The sequence below is a fragment of the Macaca fascicularis genome, chromosome 11, assembly GCF_037993035.2.
Source record: "Macaca fascicularis isolate 582-1 chromosome 11, T2T-MFA8v1.1".
Classification (NCBI taxonomy): Eukaryota; Metazoa; Chordata; class Mammalia; order Primates; family Cercopithecidae; genus Macaca; species Macaca fascicularis.
In genome coordinates, this window is record NC_088385.1 from 6896711 (window position 1) to 6917167 (window position 20457).

General features: G+C 39.2%; 1 protein-coding gene across 6 annotated transcripts in view; it reads right to left on the reverse strand.

The window, feature by feature from the left end:
• Window positions 1–20457, reverse strand: part of VWF (von Willebrand factor) — a 184290-nt gene that overhangs the window by 38480 nt on the left and 125353 nt on the right. For all 6 annotated transcript variants that reach the window (XM_005569887.5, XM_065523605.2, XM_015430272.4 and 3 more), the window contains 4 exons: window positions 8206–8426; window positions 6633–6825; window positions 6082–6423; window positions 4071–4270 (listed from right to left, as the gene is read on the reverse strand). In XM_005569887.5, the coding sequence (XP_005569944.3) occupies window positions 4071–4270; window positions 6082–6423; window positions 6633–6825; window positions 8206–8426 (956 nt within the window). The remainder of the gene's footprint in view (window positions 1–4070; window positions 4271–6081; window positions 6424–6632; window positions 6826–8205; window positions 8427–20457) is intronic.

A 20457-nucleotide genomic window follows, 5' to 3' on the forward strand; every position in this document is an offset into this window, starting at 1 on the left:
AAATAAAAGAGCAGTAAGAGTGCAAAAGGAGAGCCCACTAAGACTGGGCACTGCAGAGAGTCTCACAGGGCACACCTATGAAGCACGGGAAGACTTGGGCAAAGGGGAAAGGAGGAGGAATTCCAGGTAGGAAACAGCTGACAAGGCGCAGACGAAGGAACGCTCCCGCAGCGCCTGGCATCACGGGTGAGGCAGGAGGCTGAAGATGACAGAAGAGGCCCTATGAGCCCAGTGCAGGAACGTGCCTTACCTCGGCAGGCAGGTGCAGGCCCGGAGGCATAAGCAGGATCCTGCCTCACAGAGAAGAGCTAATGAAGACAACCCCGGCGACAGTGTGCAGGATGGAAAAGGGAAGGACTAGGAAGAGAAAACCGGAAAAGACACAGTGGCTGCCACTCCAGCTGGGAAGGTGGAGGGAGGGGCCCGGGGCGCTGGCCTCGGAGGGCTGGGGCAGGGGGTCGGATTGGCAGACATGAGGGGATGAGAAAGGAGAGGGTCATGTTCTGTATATGTTTCAGTGTTCTTTTTTCTCTCCTTTTAAACATAGACCTCAGACATTTAAACTCAAGAATAAATCCCACAATTTTCCTACTATCCTGAGAATGGGTAGCACACAACAGATGACCCAAAGCAGGTGTCTGCCCTCCTTTGCCGGGGATTGTCATTTCCCAGGAAGCTTAAGACCCACTCAAGGCAGGGGAAAGAAGAGAAATAAAAATTTAAAAAACAAGCGAACGCTAAACTTCTAAAAGCAACTGCAGCGGCTCTCCAGGCCTGGCCAGGCTATGCGGCGATGCGGCCGGCAGATGGTGCTGCTGCACAACCCCAGGCCAACTGCAGGCAGGCCTGTCGCAACCACGCCAGGTTCCAGGGCCCAGGCGTGAATACCACCAGGCCACAACAGGTATGAATGCCAGCAGGAGTTAATGTTTGAATAAAGGTGACAAAAGAGCGGCCTGCAGAGAATACGGTGGGGAAAACGTTTTCAAGGCACAAGGTCAAAGGACACAAGCAATTCATCATGCAATTTGATGAATTTGATTCACCAGCCAATTTGATGAGGGATGCAAATGAAATGGGAACACTGAGCCCAGCTAGGGACAGCAGAGACTAAGGGAGAGGGAAGGAGCTACAGGCCAGAGCTTCTGGGCCATGGACATGGTTCCTGCTAAGCTTGTGCCTGCCGGTATAGCACCCACCACCACCAGTGGCTCCACTGAGCCAAGGACAGCCAGTGCAGGTTCTTGGTCCCTTCCGAGCCTGCTGCAAAGGCTCACCTCTTTAGACTCTGTTTTGTAAAATAAGCAAGATCTATGGAAACTAGTGAATATTTTGCTTTTCTGAAATTACTACAATAGTTTTTTTTTTTTTTTTTTGAGACAGAGTCTCGCTCTGTCGCCCAGGCTGGAGTGCAGTGGCCGGATCTCAGCTCACTGCAAGCTCCGCCTCCTGGGTTCATGCCATTCTCCTGCCTCAGCCTCCGGAGTAGCTGGGACTACAGGCGCCCGCCACACCTCGCCCGGCTAGTTTTTTGTATTTTTCAGTAGAGACGGGGTTTCACCAGGTTAGCCAGGATGGTCTCTATCTCCTGACCTCGTGATCCGCCCGTCTCAGCCTCCCAAAGTGCTGGGATTACAGGCTTGAGCCACCGCGCCCGGCCACTACAATAGTTTTATACCCTAGTTTATTTCCCTGAATAAAAGGTTTTCTGGGCTTCATTTTTTCAGTTAAAAAAAAGTTTATTTAACGGAAATGTTCTTCATATTAGGTTTTTATTCTTTCTCTGCTTTGAAAGTCAAAGTTGAAAATGTACATGGCTGGATATGATGCTTGCTTTCATCCATTTAAACTCTATTTTCTGAAATCACTAAAAGTGGCTGTGTTCTTTTCAAAGTTTTCAACTAACTTTATTTCACCTGACTTTAAAATATATTTATAAGACAGTTTCCACATCCGAAATATTTGGATGGCCCCTTACACAACTTGAATACATATTCTAATGTGTTGGACTGAAGATGAGGCGGGCAGTGAAAGGGGAAAATAGGGCCAGAGAGGAGAAGCAAAGGGCAGGAGAGTTTGGAGACACTAAGATGAAGTTCACAAGCCTCCTTCTCTCAGGACCTTGCAGACATCTGACACTCATGCAGCCAGAAACCTGCAAACTTGAGCTCACTTCTCATCACAGAACGCCAAGGAAAAGATCATTTCTGTCTCCTTCTAAGAAGCATTTTGCCACTACTAGTAAAACCAGTCTGAAATTACCACAGGTTGCTAGCCACATATGTAAATTGGTCAACATCATTCAAGCCCTGCAGGAGCTCAGGAGCTATACAAATCAGGAAGAGAAATACAAGGTTTTGTCAACTCATTTAGGGAATACCACAGAACAGGCAATTACTTAACTTGGCAAGTTGAAATATGGCAGTAGAGGAGGACTTTAGCTCATCTATTCCACAGTGAGGACAAATTGGATCCACTAGGATAAAGCCCAACAACTAGAGGACATGAGATCACTGTAAGTGACTAAGAGTAATGGCCCTAATGGATACCCGTGTTCCAGTGAACATGACTTAGGCCAGAGTTCAGCTCACAGTTCCAATGAGGTCAATGGTAGGGCTAGGACACTATGATTGATGCTATGAACATAAATCCCAGCTTTATCACCTCATGGCATTGAGCCTTAGTCTCATCCATTTGATAGGATGTGCGATTATGACCCTACAGAGCTTTGGGGAGAATCATATAAAATGGTCCCTATCCTGGCTTACAGCATCGGGGACAGAATAGTGTAGTTACTGAAATGTTTTCATTATTCTGCAGGCTGGTTAGCTACATTTACCATGAGTTCTCCTATTCGTGGTTGAACATAGTGGTAAGTCACTCTACTCAGTCCACTTAGCAAGAATGGTCCTCCTTGGTGATGAAGACGTTAGGTCTTGAGTGCAGCCCATGATCACAGAACACATTCTCCTTTCCTAGAAGCCAAACATGCTTCTACCTCTACCACGGTCTGTAGTATCACTGTCAACGGTGAAGGACAGGGCCACTGCACACATTCACACGTGCACGTTCACATATGCACAGACACACGCTGCCCCAGATCCTACAAATATACACAGAGTCAACTTTGAAGAGAGATGACAGCCATTTTAGGCCAAGACGGAGGAGTTTGGTAAATATCCTTTCAAAATACATTCAATACCTCCTAAAGAGCTTAAAAAAAAACTGATGACTCAATGACTAACAAGCAAATCAGCCCAAAAAAGATGCAGCAAAAGGGCCATTCCATATTGTGGAAAGAGCCAGATCTTTGGCATCACAGAGAGCTTCAAATTCTGAGACCAACTCCATTACTTATAAATTGTGTCCATAGGCAACTTACTAAGCTCTTTAGGTCTTAGTTTCTTCATAGGATTTTTGTATTTATGAGTGATAGAGGACACACTAGTGTATTCTGTGGAATCCCAGTCCCAAGGGATTCTCTCACACACACACGCTCCATGATCAAGTTTGAGAAACAAAAACTCTCTTAAATATCTGCAAGGTACAGTAGTACACTAAAAACTCTAGAGTTTTGCAATAAAGAAACCTGTTTAACTATGATTAGTGTTCTTTAAACTCACTTGACCACAAGTAACTGTTAATACAACCTTTGAAAAACACTGAAATAATGAACATACTGTGTTTAGCACAATCAAGGTATACAATCTCTCTTAACAATAGCAGACATTATCACACAAAATATTCTTTTCCCTTTCCCTCCTGGGTTCCTATATCATTTTGCTTAAATGACTACAATAATAAAGACAATAGTAATCACAGTAACAGTAATAACGTGGTAACAACACTTGGATGTTTAATCTCTCAGATAATACATGACAGATACAGGATTTGAACCAAGAGCTATCTGAATGCAGAGCCATTACACAATACTGCCTGTCCCTAATGATCCCCGTAATATTGTCAACCCTGCTGCCACAGTTGGAAGAGGCCAATCATTGGCGAACACTTCTCCCTTTTGACCCAAGAGGGAAGTAGCCCCGTGGGAGGTGAAAGGCCCAGGCTCCTACCTGGTGCTGGACTCCATCCTCACCAATGCACTGAGTGCAGGCCTCTTCAGGGACACAGCTGCCTTCCAACATGACTTTATTCGGAGGACAGAAACAGCCTTCCGAGGGATGGTCCCCACAGGAGCTCACGTTGCCATTGCAGTGCCGGGGACAGCCACGCTCACAGGGGTTGTAGACCAGGGATGGTGGGCATGACATAGCTGTAGACAGAGGAGGAGAGGTCACTCACAAAGGCCCTCACCAGCCAGAGTGAAACGGGCACAGCTGATTCAACATGGTTAATCATCAAACTTGCCAGGGCAGAGATGGCTATTTTCCACCAATCTTCATCCTCCCCATCTTCCACAGAAACAGAACTTTAGGCTGGGCATATGACCACCAGAATGAGGACTGTATTTCCCAACCTTTCTTGCAGCTAAGTGCAGTCATGTGACTAGTTCTGACCAATGAACTGTAAGTAAAGTATAGTATCCCATGGCAGCCTCCAGGAGTCCATTTTAAAAGACAGCTATGCATGCTCCTTGCCCCTCTTCCCTCCTTCCCTCAGCTTCCTGCTTGGAGCATGAATGTCCATCTTAGACCATGAAGAAAAAGACCACACCCAACTAAGGGCAGAGCAAAGAGCTAGAATCCAGTTTGAGGCCCAGAAGTAGCTGGAACCACCGCCTCCGATCAGCTATACGACAGAAAATTTTAATTCTCTGCTACTTGCAGCCAAATCTAGTCCTACCAAATGATGCGAACTTGTATGGTTTTGTGGTCCTTTTTTGAATACAGATATATTTTACGCTTTAAAAGCATCTGTAAATTAGGAATCCACATCTATGAAGAACGGCCTCGGGAAAGAAGCTACAAGGTGATTTCACTTCCCTCGTTCTGATTTGCTCAACAACTTCCTCACATTCTCAAGGCACCAAAGGCAGGCAGGAGATGGAGGAAGTTTCCAAGGATTTGGAGCACCAAAGATTTCCCTCTGTGTGCACAGTAAATAACCAGGAGGTACACAAAGAAATCAGTATGCAGAGAAAGTGCTTCCAGTAACTTAGAAACTAACATTTGCCGCTTGATTTGTAGGCTGATTGGGAGGAGGCAGTATCATCCACATGGCCTCAGAAAATCAGAACCCAAAGGAACCTACAGGTTATCTAAGCCAACTATCTCATTCTACGATGCAGACACTGAGGTCCAGAAAGACTAAGAGAACAGTCCATCCACCAGCTGAGCTGGGACTAGGATGCCCAAGTCCTCCAGACCCAGCTCAGAGCTGCTGAGTTCTATGATAAACTCTGAGGCTCCAACATGCATGTACATATTGATTTCCCTCAAAAAAAAAAAAAAAAAAAAAGCGACGATTATATTTGACAACTGAGGATTTCAAGTTCAGTATTCTTTTCACTCCAGCACCCCGAGGGGACAGGAGCCATATCTGATTCACTTCAGTTTCCCCTACACTTTAAATAAATGCCAAGTCCAGGCAGGGGAGCTGACTTTGGGGAGGGGCTATCTGCACTAGCAATCCTGCAGTGTTTATAATTAAGGAGATTCTTGGCAACCAAATGATTCTACTCACACTTCAAAATCCTGCTCAGGCATGGACTACACTGTAAGCTTGGTGGAATTTCAAATTCAATGTGACTGGCTACACAGCGCTTTACAGATGCCTATGTGTGTCTAGCACATTGAAATTGCATTTGTCTCAACTGTAGAAATACTAATGGAAAGGATCATGCATTAATTTACATAAAAATTCTACATGCAGAGTGTGTATGTGTGTGTATATATATACATATATACACCTATACATACACATATATATACACATATACACACACACACACACACACACATATATATCTCTTCTATCTTACTTAATCCTAACTGGAATCCCAGGTCATACAAAATACAGGGATTTTCACCCTTATTAGCCAGATAAAGAATGTGGGGCACAGAGAGGCTGAGCAAGCCCAGTTAGTTGGTCTCCAGGATTTTTAGAGGTAACTTGGAGACTCACCACAGAAATCAGGTGTCCTCCAGTCAACGCAGACCCCATTGGTCCGACAGAGGTGGGCATAAGAGGCGATCACCTCACACACTTGCTCCCGGTGGCAACTGTCCTGCTGGCAGATGGCATAGAATGTGGCTGGAGCCAGGACCTTGTGGCATTCAGCAAACAGTGCTGAGAGGAGCACCTGGCACTGGGAGCTGTTGGGGACAAGACACTGCTCTTCCAGAATGGGCTGGCATGTCTGCCCTGGCCGCTGCACAGTCCATTCCTGAACAAGTGTTTTCCAGTCTGTGGTGACTGTACCATCCCTCAGCATGAAGTCATTGGCTCCATTCTCATCACAGATCCCTAGAGAAACAAACAAGAAGAAAAGATAAACTGAGAGGTCCTAGGTACAAAAACACTGATGCCAGAGACGGGCCATTCTTCATCCTCCCCAGAATCTGACCCTTGCTACTAGACCCTGAAATATCAGCATCCAAGAGCCTCAGAGTAGAGCAAGTAAGGTTTATAAATGTATAGCAGGAGGAAAAGAGGAGTTGAGAAAATGTTCTTACCACAGAGACCATACGTCTTTGAAGCAAAAGTCTTGGGGCTGAGTTGCAGTTGGAACTCATTGTTTTGTGGAGTGAATGTGAAGATGTGGCCAAGATGGTTGAATCTGACCTCATGCATGATGGCACCATAAACGTTGACTTCCATGTTCCCACCCACGTAAGGAACAGAGACCAGTCTCCCATTCACTGTCACCTGCACAAAGAAGAAAGAGCTCATTGGTAGTCCCAGCAATGAGGAATCCTAGAACTTCACCCTTGGGTTTTTAGTAAAGTTACTGAGAGTCTCTGCATTCATCACACTCAACCGCAACACTACACACGAACATTGATATCTGTCGGCAGCTCTTCTAAGATAAAGAAGAGCTTGACTAGAAAACAGAGCTTGACTTTGCAGAGCTTGACCAGAAGACAGACTGTTATAATACTGTATGGGTGACCACGCACCAAGAACCTGAAAGCCTAGAGATAGGAACCTTGAGTGGATGTGACTCAAGAGGGAAGGGCCAATGCCTTTAAGACAGGCTGGGAAAGTGGCCTTATTGCTAACTCGTCAGAGCAGTGTCTCCAGGAGCATCCAGCAGCCGTGTCCAACCCTTTGAATGCAAGGACGTTTTTGCTTCTCTGTGGTGGTAGATATCACGAAAAATATGCACAGAACTTTTTTTAGCTCATCAGCTGTCATTAGTGTTAACGCATTTTATGTGTGGCCCAGGGAAGCCAAAAGGTTGGACACCAGTGTCTTAATGGGACCACTTTTAAGTCTTTTTTGTGTGCATGTGTGCCACTAGAAGCTCTTTCTTGGGCAGCCCCCATCATATACACCATATCAAACACATTAAAATGCACTCACATTCCATGATGAATATAATTTTGCTGTAAAATTTTTGGAAGGATTTTTTATCATCTTGATTTTTTAATTTTTGGCTATGAGTTACTCACTTGATATATGACTAGCTAAGATTTTTCTGCAATTATTGTTCAAATTCAGGAATTCTTGCAAAGTGAGAAAATCTAGCCTACAAGTTGTTTTCACACAATGAAATATTTATGATCTCTACAAGAACAAGTAAAGAAGTTGGCGTAATGTAACCTTTTGTGAGCATTTAATCAATCATATATATATATATCAGTTTTGCCGTTTTCTTTTCAAATTTTGGAGGCCAACACTTTATGTAGGCCTTAAATATTTTCAAAGGACCTAATTTAGCGCCGTAAATGTTTCCCGTTGGAAAGCTTACAGGGTTTAGGCATTGGACTCATAATACCTCCCGGGTAAACAATCCTGATGCCAATTCCAATTCTCTACCAGTGCCAGAAACTGGCACTCAATTCACAATTTTATGCTATCTAAAAGTGATTCCGTCTTGCAAATCTGAGCCCGGAACAACATGAAATCAGGCCAAGACAAGGGGATGGCAATAAACCCCTCTAAGAAAGTTGTGCTCCTCTCCTCTAGTTAAGCAGGAGGCAGAGCTCCTAACAAGAGCACCAACTAAAACCAACTGCCACCTGGTCCATGTGGTTTCCCTGACACTCTATCCTTGCCACGGGATCCAGAGAAAGTACTTCTCACCTCCATGTCACTGTGCAGCTCGACAGAGAGGGCAGCGTGCTTCACCTCGATGGATTTCATGCAGCCCTGCCTTGCTGCAGGGCTGCAGGCACCATTATGGAGAATCACCTCGAGGTCCTGCTCCTTGTTTTGAAATAGGACGTAAGAACAGCTGCCAGTCAGCTTGAAATTCTGCCCATCAAAGGTCACGATGTGCCGAGTGGAGCTGCCTGTGCACACGCCTGGACGGGGAGAAGCAGAGGATGGATGCGACATTATCCAAACCCCCATGCCTACTACATGCAGACAGGCAGGTGTGACCAAGTTGCACACAGATAAATAGAGACCGGAACAGGCCCTCTGAGGTCATATAGACCAATTTCCTCCTTTTTTACTAATTAGGAAACGGGGGCTCTGAGAGGTAGAGAGGTTTAGGTAAGTAACACTTGGCTATTAAATGTTTTCCTGGAGAATGTTACATAAAATGTGGCAAATTATAGAACCACACTTCTAAAAAATGTAAATGTACAGTGTGAATAATCCGTTCCACAGGGATACCTTGGCCCAGAAAACAAAGTTAAGTTCCAGGGTAACGTGTTATGACTCGTTGAAATTAAGGAAAGCTAAGGAAAGCTAAGCAAACTATGAGCTCATGATCTCATTAAAGAAAATTCACCTAAAGACACGTGTCCTTTCAGCTGCCAAGTGACCAAGGCAATGGTACAAGTGACCATGTTAACTTAATCCCTTAAGAGATTGCACAGGAGAAATATTTCCAGAGCCAAAAAAAAAAATGGTTGGGTCTCAATGCTCCCTCATTTGACCCTGAGTCATTCACATAAGTGGCAAATTCTCAAGGTTCCTATTAAAACATTATGAATACTAATCATTTTGCACCTACCTAAGATGACTTGGTAAAAATCCTCACATTGAAAGCACCACCACCATAAATGATTTGAAAGCTAACCTTGGACCTAAATAAAGTTGGAGATAAGCTTTCCAGACAAACCATGACCACATCTACAACGGCAGGTGAATACATGCCCAAGAGCTGAGACACAGATTCGGTGGAGCAGGGAGGTTCCACTAATGTCCCTCACTCATAACCAAGCCTGAGCCAACCTCTCCTTATGGGGGTGACTGGCAAGCAGCACATCCACTGACAAATGATGGGTCTGGAAGCACCATCAGAGCTAGTTCTACTCAAAATCCCCTATGTCCTTGAGCAGTCAGTCATTTCCAAGTGACAGTACTAAATGCTACTGGCTTACTAATCATCCATGCTGCAAGTGATCCCCAACACGCAGCTGTTGACACTGTCACATCAAGGAGTCAGCCCAACTGCCATAAGGATGAAACAAATCACAAGGCCTTGGTTTTAGCTCACACACAAGGCAAGTTAGTGAGAATGGCTCTACCCACCTTAAGATGAACTGTGACTGTGTAATGGGTACTTTACAGCCAGAGAAACTAGGGGCTGGCTTCTGTTTCACTTGCTTGCACTGTGACCTTGGATCAGTTACTTAACTTCACTGATCCTCTCCTAGCTCCTCTACATAATAGGCCTACAATCGATACCCTTTTAGTATTATTGTGAGAATTAGTTGCAATATAGATGAAATGCCTACCTAATAGTGCATGACTCACATGTGCATGTTTAACAAACAGATCTCCAAATCTTCACAAATAAGCCACAAAATAAATTCAATAGCATGTAAATTGCTGTGTTGTAGGTATATTAAAACTTTGAGGTCCTTCCATCTCCAGAATACCAAATTACCTCCCAACAAACCATCACATTATACTCCAGTTTAGTGATTAGTTTTAATAAGCCATATATATAAGCACATTCCAATGTTCAGGACATAGAGAAAGTTAGGCCGAACCAATTAAAAATTAATACATTAGAGTTATATGATAAAATATTAATGCACAGTTATAAAATATTATCACAAAGTATATCACTATATATCACAGTTATAAAATATTATCACAGAGTAAAGTCTCATGAAATCATTTTATCTCATCTCTCTCCCTTTTCTTCAACATCTTCTTGCTCATCTTTCCAAGTGACAATACAAATATTTGTGATTGAATACATTAAAACTTTTGGCTCATTGTCAAAATGTAATGATATCAGATACTAAAGTGAATTGTTAGCAAAATGCACATGTTCAAAAAGACATCCAAGTAGCCAGAGTGGACCCTAATACTCCAGCTATTAATATTGTCAAGTCAAGGAGCCAGCCCCAATGGTCATGAGAATAAAATAAACCACAAGGCAAAGAAATATGTAGGGAGATATACATCCTCTGAACACGATGCAGAACAGTAAGAACAAATTAAATTACTATGAAAAAAAGCATGTCTTCAGCATAACTAGAAAACAAGAAAATACCCAAACTCTATTTATTTATTTATTTTTTTTTTCTTTCCCCAAGAGGAGTTTCACTGTCACCCAGGCTGGAGTGCAATGGCGCGATCTCAGCTCACTGCAACCTCCACCTCCCCAGGTTCAAGCGATTCTCCCACCTCAGCCTGCCGAGTAGCTGGGATTACAGGCATGCACCCCACGCCTGGCTAACTTTTGTATTTTTAGTAGAGATGGGGTTTCACCATGTTGGCCAGGCTGGTCTCGAACTCATGACCTCATGATCAGCCCGCCTAGGCCTCTCAAAGTGCTGGGATTACAGGTATGAGCCACTGCACCCGGCCAAAAATACCCAGACTTTAAAATAGCTATAAGTAAAAGATAAAAAAACACCAAATCTCACCCAGCAAAAAAATCTCATGCCCTGTTGGATTGTCCTTGCTCATGACAAAGGCTAAGGAAAACTGAAAAGAAAACAGAAGGAGAGAGTGGGCAGCAAGCCTACAATTTCTCTATAACCACCACCACCATCAGAAAGAAAAGCCCATCCTAAGGGCAAAAGTATTTTAAAGTATCCTGACAGACCAGAGCAGGTGCTAAAAACACACGTAATACTCAGTGACAATCTGAAAAGCATAGTTTCGAGGGGGCTGGGAGCAAAAAGAAATGGAAAGGTACTTGGAAAGTGACTGGAGACATAAAAATAAAGCCAATGGGAAAGTCAGGGTCCAGAAAAACCTGAAAAATCAGAGGCCACGCAACCCTTCAGTATCCACATGTACGTACACACACACACACCACGAAGGAAATGACTTTTCTATACTGATAGAAGGGAGGGTCATTGAACCAGAAATCTTGTAAAACCCAAAATTCACAAAATGAACAGAAGATTAAGCAAGTACATAAAAGTTTCTTTAACAGATCAGAAAATGAGAACCAACACTCCCCATCTAATGAAAATTTCACAGAAAGGAGAAAACAAAAAACAAAATGCTATGACATAGAAAAAACCTATGAGACAATACTCAAACTAAATTAAATACACTCGAACATCTGAAAAAATGAAAACCACCTTGAATCAGAATTTCAAAAACTAAGAAGAGAAATGAACAAAGACAAGAATAAATAAAAATAGAACTTAGTGAACTTGGTGGGGTGGGTAATAAAAGTGCAAAGTCAACTTTGAAATAAAGACTAAATTATAAGGACGCAAGGAAGATGACATCAAAATAAAAATTTAATAAACAGCATCAGAGAAAAGCAAAAAAAAATCAAGGAATGAAAATGAGTTAATGAAGTATAAAGGTCAAAGAGACACTAATGAAAATGTAAGACAGGAGGAAAAATGGAGTCTTAGAAAACAAAACAACGAAACAGAACTAACGCTTAAAGAATATAACTCATGAAAACATTCTGGAAATCAAAAAAGAACAAAATCTATGTATGGGAGTCATGAGCCAGATGTCTGGGAAAAGCAACCCAAAACAGTCAACTCTGAGACATATTACAGGACACTATCAGACTTCAAACATAAAGAAAAAATTTTCCAGGCCTTCAGGCAAAAAGATCAAATTTACAAGGACAAAAGAATTATACTGGTATCAGAATCTTTCAAAAAGCAATATGCAAAGCAAGGCAACAATGGAGCAGCATTTTTCAGAAATTTAGTGAAAGAAAGTGTGAATCAAGAATTCTGTATTTAGCTAAGGTGCCTTCTAGCATCAGTACTATAGAAAAACAGTCTTAAATACATAGGAATTAATGGAATTCTATACCCATAAGCCCTTCTTAAGAAATCTACTAGAGGGCCGGGTGCAGTGGCTCATGCCTGTAATTCCAGCACTTTGGGAGGCCGAGGCGGGCAGATCACAAGGTCAGGAGATGGAGACCATCCTGGCTAACATGGTGAAACTCCGTTTCTACTAAAAAAAAAAAAATACAAAAAATTAACTGGCTGTGGTGGCAGGCACCCGTAGTCACAGCTATTCAGGAGGCTGAGGCAGGAGAATGGCGTGAACCAGGGAGGTGGAGCTTGCAGTGAGCAGAGATCGTACCACTGCACTCCAACCTGGGCGACAGAGCGAGACTCTGTCTCAAAAAAAAGAAAAAAGAAAAAAGAAATCTAGAGAATGTTTCCTCCAACTAAGAGATGACTAGGAAATGTTATCAAAACAACTAAAGTGAGCATTTTTATTTATATAGTCATAGATCTAAAACTAAAAAAAAAGGAAGAATGGAAGACTAATGTGCAAATGTTATATGCTGTGACAAAGTAGAAATAATGGAACTCGACAATGGGAGGAGAGGAGAGGGAATAAGAAAACTTAGAACAACCTCATTGATTGTTGTATAGCCGTAGGGAGAAGTTAAAGAATGCTATTAAAAACAGGCAAACTGATAAATGAATGATTAGATTTAAAAATATGGGCCTGAAGGCATTTTAGAAAGGTATAACTTCCTAGGTAATGACAGGAACAAAAGCATAAACCTTCCTAGACACCAAATACTTGACATATAACATTTATAAATGAAAAAATAAACAATTATAAAATATGATGATGAAGGAAGATCAAACATAAGATGGCAATAAGTGAGAATGGGCTTAACCTGTCTACTAAAATGAAAAGGTTTTCAAATTCAGCTCAAACGCAAGACCCAACTATATGCTATATAACTAAAATTCAGAAAGGCTAAAGGGACAAAGGATATCAAACAATAAGAAAACAGGGATGTAGATTGTGATATCAGACAAAGTAAAATTCTAGCCAAAAAAAAAGCTTAAATGTGACTAATAAGAGCATTCTGAACAGTGTAATTCACAATGAAGCCATAACAGCTGTGAATATCTATGCACCAGACAACACAGCAACCATCTTCACAGAGCAAAAACTATAGGAGAAGCAAGGAGACATTGGTAGACAAACTAGTAACAGGATACTTTTACACATCCCTTTCAGAACCAGATAGATAAAATGAGGAAAAGGTAAGTAAGACTATAAAAGACATAAACATTAAAATCAAAATATATAGCTCTCATGGAGCGGGGGCAGGAAGAGAGCAAGGGATCTCAAATTCTACACCCTGATAATAGAGAATACACTTCACAAAAATTGATCACGTATTGGATCACGAAGAAAATAACAGTAACCTCCACAAAGTAGAACTATTACAAATACTCTTGTCAGAGTATAGTAAGATTAAAAACTTTTTAACTATTGTTTAAAAAGATCTTTACACTTGGAAATTTTTTTAATTTATGATACAAATCCTGGGTAAAGGGGGCAATAAAAACCAATAGTACAGAATTTTTTTAAAAAATAATAAATATACTACATATCAGACTCATTGGGATACATACAAAGTGGTCCTAGGAAAATTTCTAACAGTAAATATTCCTGTCAATAAAAATAAAAAAAAGAATGAAATTCCCAGTTCCAATTAAATAGAAAAGCACAAAAGGTAAAGTAAAAAAAATTCAAGGAAAGAAACCATAAAACAGCAAGGATAAAAGCAGAAATCAATTAAGGTAGAGAATATAAAAACAATAAACATAATTAATAAATTGAAATCGATTTTTTAAAAAATCCAGAAAGACAAATCAAGAGTTAATTTGATTAAGAAAAAAATAGACATGTATACAGATTAAGAAATGACAAAGGAAAATCATTAAACAGAATTTTTATTATAAAAGCTTACTGTGAAAATTTTACTTGTACCCTAGAATATATACAAACAAAAAATAAATAAAATTTTAATTTAAAAAGACTACTTTGCAGACCTCTAATGTGAAAATCTAGATGAAACGGATAAATTTCTAGGAAAATGAAGATTAAAAAAATTAATTCCTGTAGATAAAAGACAAATCTTAAGCATACCAATTTACATGGAAGAATTAGAGTAAGTTAGTAGGAATTAAAGTTACTCCACCAAAAGAAATAAAAAACAAAATACCAACCCCAAATGATTTCACAAGGAAATTTTCCTAAACTTCCAAAGACCTGATAGTCCCGATGCTCCATAAATTGTTCCACAGTACTGAAAATGAGAGAAAACGTCTTAAAGCTATTAATGAAACCAGTTTTAACACCAATATCTAAACCAGATCAAGACAGTATTCCCCTCGCCACAAAAAAAAAAAAAAAACCAGGGTGGGAGACAGGAGGAAGATGGTGAAATAAGAAGCACCAAAAATCTGTCTCCGCACCTAGACAACAATAGCATTGGCAGAATCTGTCTCATGTAGTAAATCAACAGAGACTATCCCTGAGAAAGACCAGATGGTAGACTTACTAAAGAAAGACTTCAAAACAACTGTCTTAAAAATTATCAAAGAGCTAAAAGAAGATGTAGACAAGATCAAGAAAATGATGTATGAACAGAATGGAAATTTCAATAAAGAAATTGAAATCATAAAAAGGAACCAAAAAAGTTCTGGATATTATTGTAATCTTAGTTTGTGACATCACTTTTTGTTTTCTACATGATTTAAGAGACTAATGCATTAAAATATATATATGTCTATGTTTTTGAACACACAATGTATAAAGATGTGATTTTACGACATCAATAACTGAAAGTGTGTGGGGATACAGCTGCATAAAAGCAGAGTTTTGTCTGTTACCGAAGTTGAGCTGGTATATATTCAAAGTACAGCGTAATAACTTTAGGATGTTAAATGTAATCCCCATGGTAACCATAAAGAAAACAGCTATAGAATATACAGAAAAGGGAGTTAAAATGTTTCGCTACAAAAAAAAAAATCAACCAAACACAAAGGATGACAACATGGATGAACCTTGAAGACATTATGTTAAGCAGAATAAGCCAGTCCCAATAGGAAAAATGTGTAATTCCACTCAAAAGAGGTGCTTAGAGTAGTCTCATTCACAGAGACAGAAAGCAAAACGGTGGTTGCCAGAGGCTGGAGGAAGAGGGAAATGGGGTACCACCGTCTAATAAATAAAGCATTTCAGTTTTACAAGATGAAAAAAGTTCTGGCAATGGATGGTGGTGATGTTTGCATCACAATGTGGATTTTCTTAATGTCACTGGATATATTCTTAAAAATAGTTAAAAGGATAAATTTTATGTTATATGTATAATAGTTTTTAAATTAGACCAAAAATACTTATGTCAAAACCAATGTACTAAATATTACTAAACAGAATTCAGCACATTAGGAAATTCCTTCAAATAATATACCCTATCAATATATTTAAAGAAAAAAAAACAAGAGATTATCTCCACAGATGCTGAAAAAGCCTTCACCAACACCAAAATTCCACAATCACTCTTGACAAAAAAAAAACACTCAAAAATGAGAATCAAGGGATATTTTCTTAATATGATAAAATATATGAGTGTGCACGTATGTGTGTGTGCGCGCGCAAGATACTCCACTGCTATTCAACATTGTACTAAAGTTTATTAATGGAATTAATCAAGAGAAATTAATTGGAGGCACAAAAATTGACACAGAAGAAAAACAATTCTATTTGCAAATGACACACCATCATACCCAGAAAACCCTAGAGAATTCATGATAAAACTCAATAATAAAAGAATTCAGTAAAGCTATAGGATATGGAATTAGCATATATAGATATGTGTTATATATATAGATATATATGTTATATATAGATACATATAGCTATATATCAATACCCTTTTATATACACAAACAATAAGTAGTTAAATAATATAATGGAGAAGAAAAAAGTCTCACAATAGCAACAAAGAAGATTCAATACTTGGAATAAACTTAGCAAGAAATATGCAAAACCCAAGTGAGTAAACCTTAAAACACTTCTAGAAGACAGACAAATCAGCTTGAATAAGTGGACATACTTGTTCTCAGATAGGATGATTTAACATCATAAAAATGCCAGTTCTCCCAAAGTTAATGTATAAATTTAATGTAATTCCAATAAAAATACCAACAAACTTTTTATGGAGGTAAAAAAAAGTTGACACTAAAGTCTATATGGAAAAAATAAACATTAAAAAATTGCCAGGAAAACACTTCAGAATAAAACTTGTAGAGGTACTAAGTCCTACCAGACAATAAAACATACTATAAAGCCTTCAATGACAAAATATTAGAGGTATTTCCTCTAAGACAGTGTGGTAATTAAGACAAAATGTGGTTTTGGTATATGAATAGCTTACAACAACTGGAATCAGAAAATAAGTTCAGAAAAAAGCCCATACAAATATGAAAATTTGTTTTATGATTATTATCTCACATCACTAGGGGCAAATATTGACATGTTAATAAATAGTACTGCAACCTATATTACAGACAATGAGCTAATAATTCCAATATTTAAAATAAAGGATAAAGATTAAAACCCAATGGAAAGTAGAAATAATGAACAAATTTAGGGAAGAAAATAGACATCCAGCTTCAAGAAGCCCAAAAGACTCCAACTAGAACTAATTTAAAGAAGTCCACTACAAGATATAATCAATTTGTCAAAAGTCAAAGACAGAAACAGAATTTTGAAAGCAGCAAGAGAAAAGCAACTTTTCATATAAAAGGAGGCCACGATGAGACTATTAACAAATTTCTCAGCAGAAAGCTTGTGGGCCAGAAGGGAGATGGATGATCGATTCAAAAGAAAACAATGGGCAGCCAAGAATACTCTCTCTAGCAAAACAGTCTTTCAAAACTGGAGGGGAAATAAAGACTTTCTCATGTGAACAAAAGCTGGAAGAGTTCATCACCACCATACCTGCCTTATAAGAAATGCTAAAGGGAGGTCCATCATATTGAAATAAAAGAATGCTAGGCAGCAACATGAAAACATATGAAAGGTAAAATTCCTTGTAAAGGTAAATATACAAACAAATATAGAATATTTTAATACTATAATGACAATGTGTAAATCTTTGAATTCTGGTATAGAACTTAAAAGACAAAGTTATAAAAATAACTATCATTATAAAAATCAATGAATACACATTAAAAAATGCAATGTGTAACATCAACAACATAAAGTGGAGGAGAGGGAGTAAAAGAGTAGAGTTTTTGTGTGCAATTGAAATTAAGTTGTTATAAACTTAGAATAGACTGTCATAAGTATAGGCTGTTTTATGTAAGCTTCATGGTGAACACAAAGAAAATATCTATAGAAGATACATGAAAGGAAATGAGAAAGGAATCAAATCTCATCATTACCCCCAAAAAAATCAATGAAACCCAAAGAAGGGCAGTAAGAGTAGAAAAGAGGGACCAAAAAAGCTACAAGACAGCCTGAAAATAAACAACAAAATGGCAACAGTAAGTCCTTCCCTATCGGTAGTTACTTTAAGTATAAATAGAATAAACTTTCCAATCAAAAGCCATGAAGTGGCTGAAATGAATTTTTAAAAATAAAACAAAACAGTCAGGTGTGGTGGCTCACGTCTGTAATCCCAGCACTTTGGGAGGCTAAGGCAGGCAGATGATGAGATCAGGAGATCGAGACCATCCTGGCTAACATGGTGAAACCCTGTCTCTACTAAAAATACAAAAAATTAGCCAGGTGTGGTGGCACGCGCTTGTAGTTCCAACTACTCAGGAGGCTGAGGCAGGAGAATCACTTGAACCTGGGAGGCAGAGGTTGCAGTGAGCCGAGATCACACCACTGCACTCCAGCCTAGGCAACAGAGCAAGATTCCATTTAAATAAATTAAATAAATTAAATCAATCAATCAATCAATGTAAACAAGATCCAACCATATGCTGTCTACGAGAGAAACTCACTTTGGATTTAAGGATGCACACAGGTTGAAAGTGAGAAGATGGAAAAAGATATTTCATGCCAATGTTAACTAAAAGAGAGCACAGGTAACCATACTTAGACAGATTAGACTAACTCAAAGATGGTCACAAGAGACAAAAAAACGGACATTATATAGTGATAAATGCATCAATTCACCAAGGAGATGTAATAATTATAAATACATTGCACCCAACATTAAAGTACACAAATATAAGAAGCAAATATTGGCAGAACTGAAGATAAAAATAGAATAGTGAGAGATTTTAATATCTCACTTTCAATAATGGATAAAAATCCAGACAGAAGATCAATAAGGAAACAGAACTCGAGCAACACTATGGCCCAAGTGGACCTACCAAATACAGAACATTCTACCGAACAACAGGAAAATATACATTCTTCTCAAACACACAGAACAGTCTGCAGAATAGGTCACATGCTAGTCCACAAAACAAATCTTAACAAATTTAAGGAGACTAAAATCATACCAAGTATCTTTTCTGACCACAATAGAATAAGACATGGCTAACAGAAATAATTTCAGAAAGTTCTCAAATATGTGGAAATTAAACAATACTCTTGAACAATCAATGGGTCAAAGGAGAAATCAAAAGAAAAATCAGGGCCGGGCGCGGTGGCTCAAGCCTGTAATCCCAGCACTTTGGGAGGCCGAGACGGGTGGATCACGAGGTCAGGAGATCGAGACCACCCTGGCTAACCCGGTGAAACCCTGTCTCTACTAAAAAAAAAAAAATGCAAAACACTAGCCGGGCGAGGTGGTGGGCGCCTGTAGTCCCAGCTACTCGGGAGGCTGAGGCCGGAGAATGGCATGAACCCAGGAGGCGGAGCTTGCAGTGAGCTGAGATCCAGCCACTGCACTCCACCCTGGGTGACAGAGCGAGACTCCGTCTCAAAAAAAAAAAAAAAAAAAAAAATCAGAAAATATTTTGAGAAACACAAAACTAAAGCACAACATAGCAAAGCTTATGGGAAACAGCAAAAGCAGTAAAAGGAAAGTTTACAGCAGTAAATGTCTACAGTAAGAAAGATCTCAAACAAATAACCTAATTTTACAACATAAGGAACAAGAAAATGAATAAACTAAGCCCTAAGTTAGCAGAAGAAAGGAAATAATAAAGATTTGAGGAAAAATAAATTAACAAACCTTTAGCTAGATTAACCAAGACAAAAAGAGAAGACTCAAATAAATAAAATCTGAAATGGAAGTGGTGATGTTACAATTGATAGCGCAGAAATAAAAAGGGTAGTAAAAGACTACTAAGAACAACTACACATGAACAAACTGGATAACCTAAAGAAATGAATAAATCCCTGAAACATACAACCTACCAAGACTGAATGATGAAGAAATAGAAAATCTGAAAACCCCCACAATTAGTAAGGAGATCAAATTAGTAATCATGTAATCTCCCAACAAAGAAGAGCTCAGATGCTTTCACCAGATAATTCACCAAAGATTTAAAAAAGAATTAATGCCAATCTTTCTCAAACTCTTCCAAAACACTGAAGTGGGAAACCTACTTTATGAAACCAGAATTACCCTGATACCAAAGTCAGACAAAGACTTTACATTAAAAAAAAAAAAAAAAAAAGTCAATATTCCTGATGAACATAGATGCAAAAATTCTCAACAAAATGAGAGCAAACTGAATTCAACAGCACAATGAAAGGATCATACACTGAGTAGGATTTATCCCTCAGATATGAGAATGACTCAACGTCTAAAAATCAAAAAATGTGATACATAGCATTAACAAAACAAAGGATAAAAATCATACTATCATGTCAATAGATGCAGATAAAGCATCTGTCAAAATTCAAACACCATTTCATGATTAAAACATTCAACAAACTAAGAATAGAAGGAAATTACCTCAACAAAATAAAGGCCGTTTATGAAAATGCCACAGCTATCATCACACTGAATAGTGGAAAACAAAGCTTTTCCTCTAACCAGGAAGAAGGCAAGGAGGCCCGCTCTCACCACTTCTATTCAACATAGTACGAGAAGTCTTAGCTAGAGCAATGAATCAAGAAGATATAAAAGTCCCAATCAGAAAAGAAGTAAAATTATCTCTATTTGCAGATAACATGATGTGTAGAGAACTCTAAAGA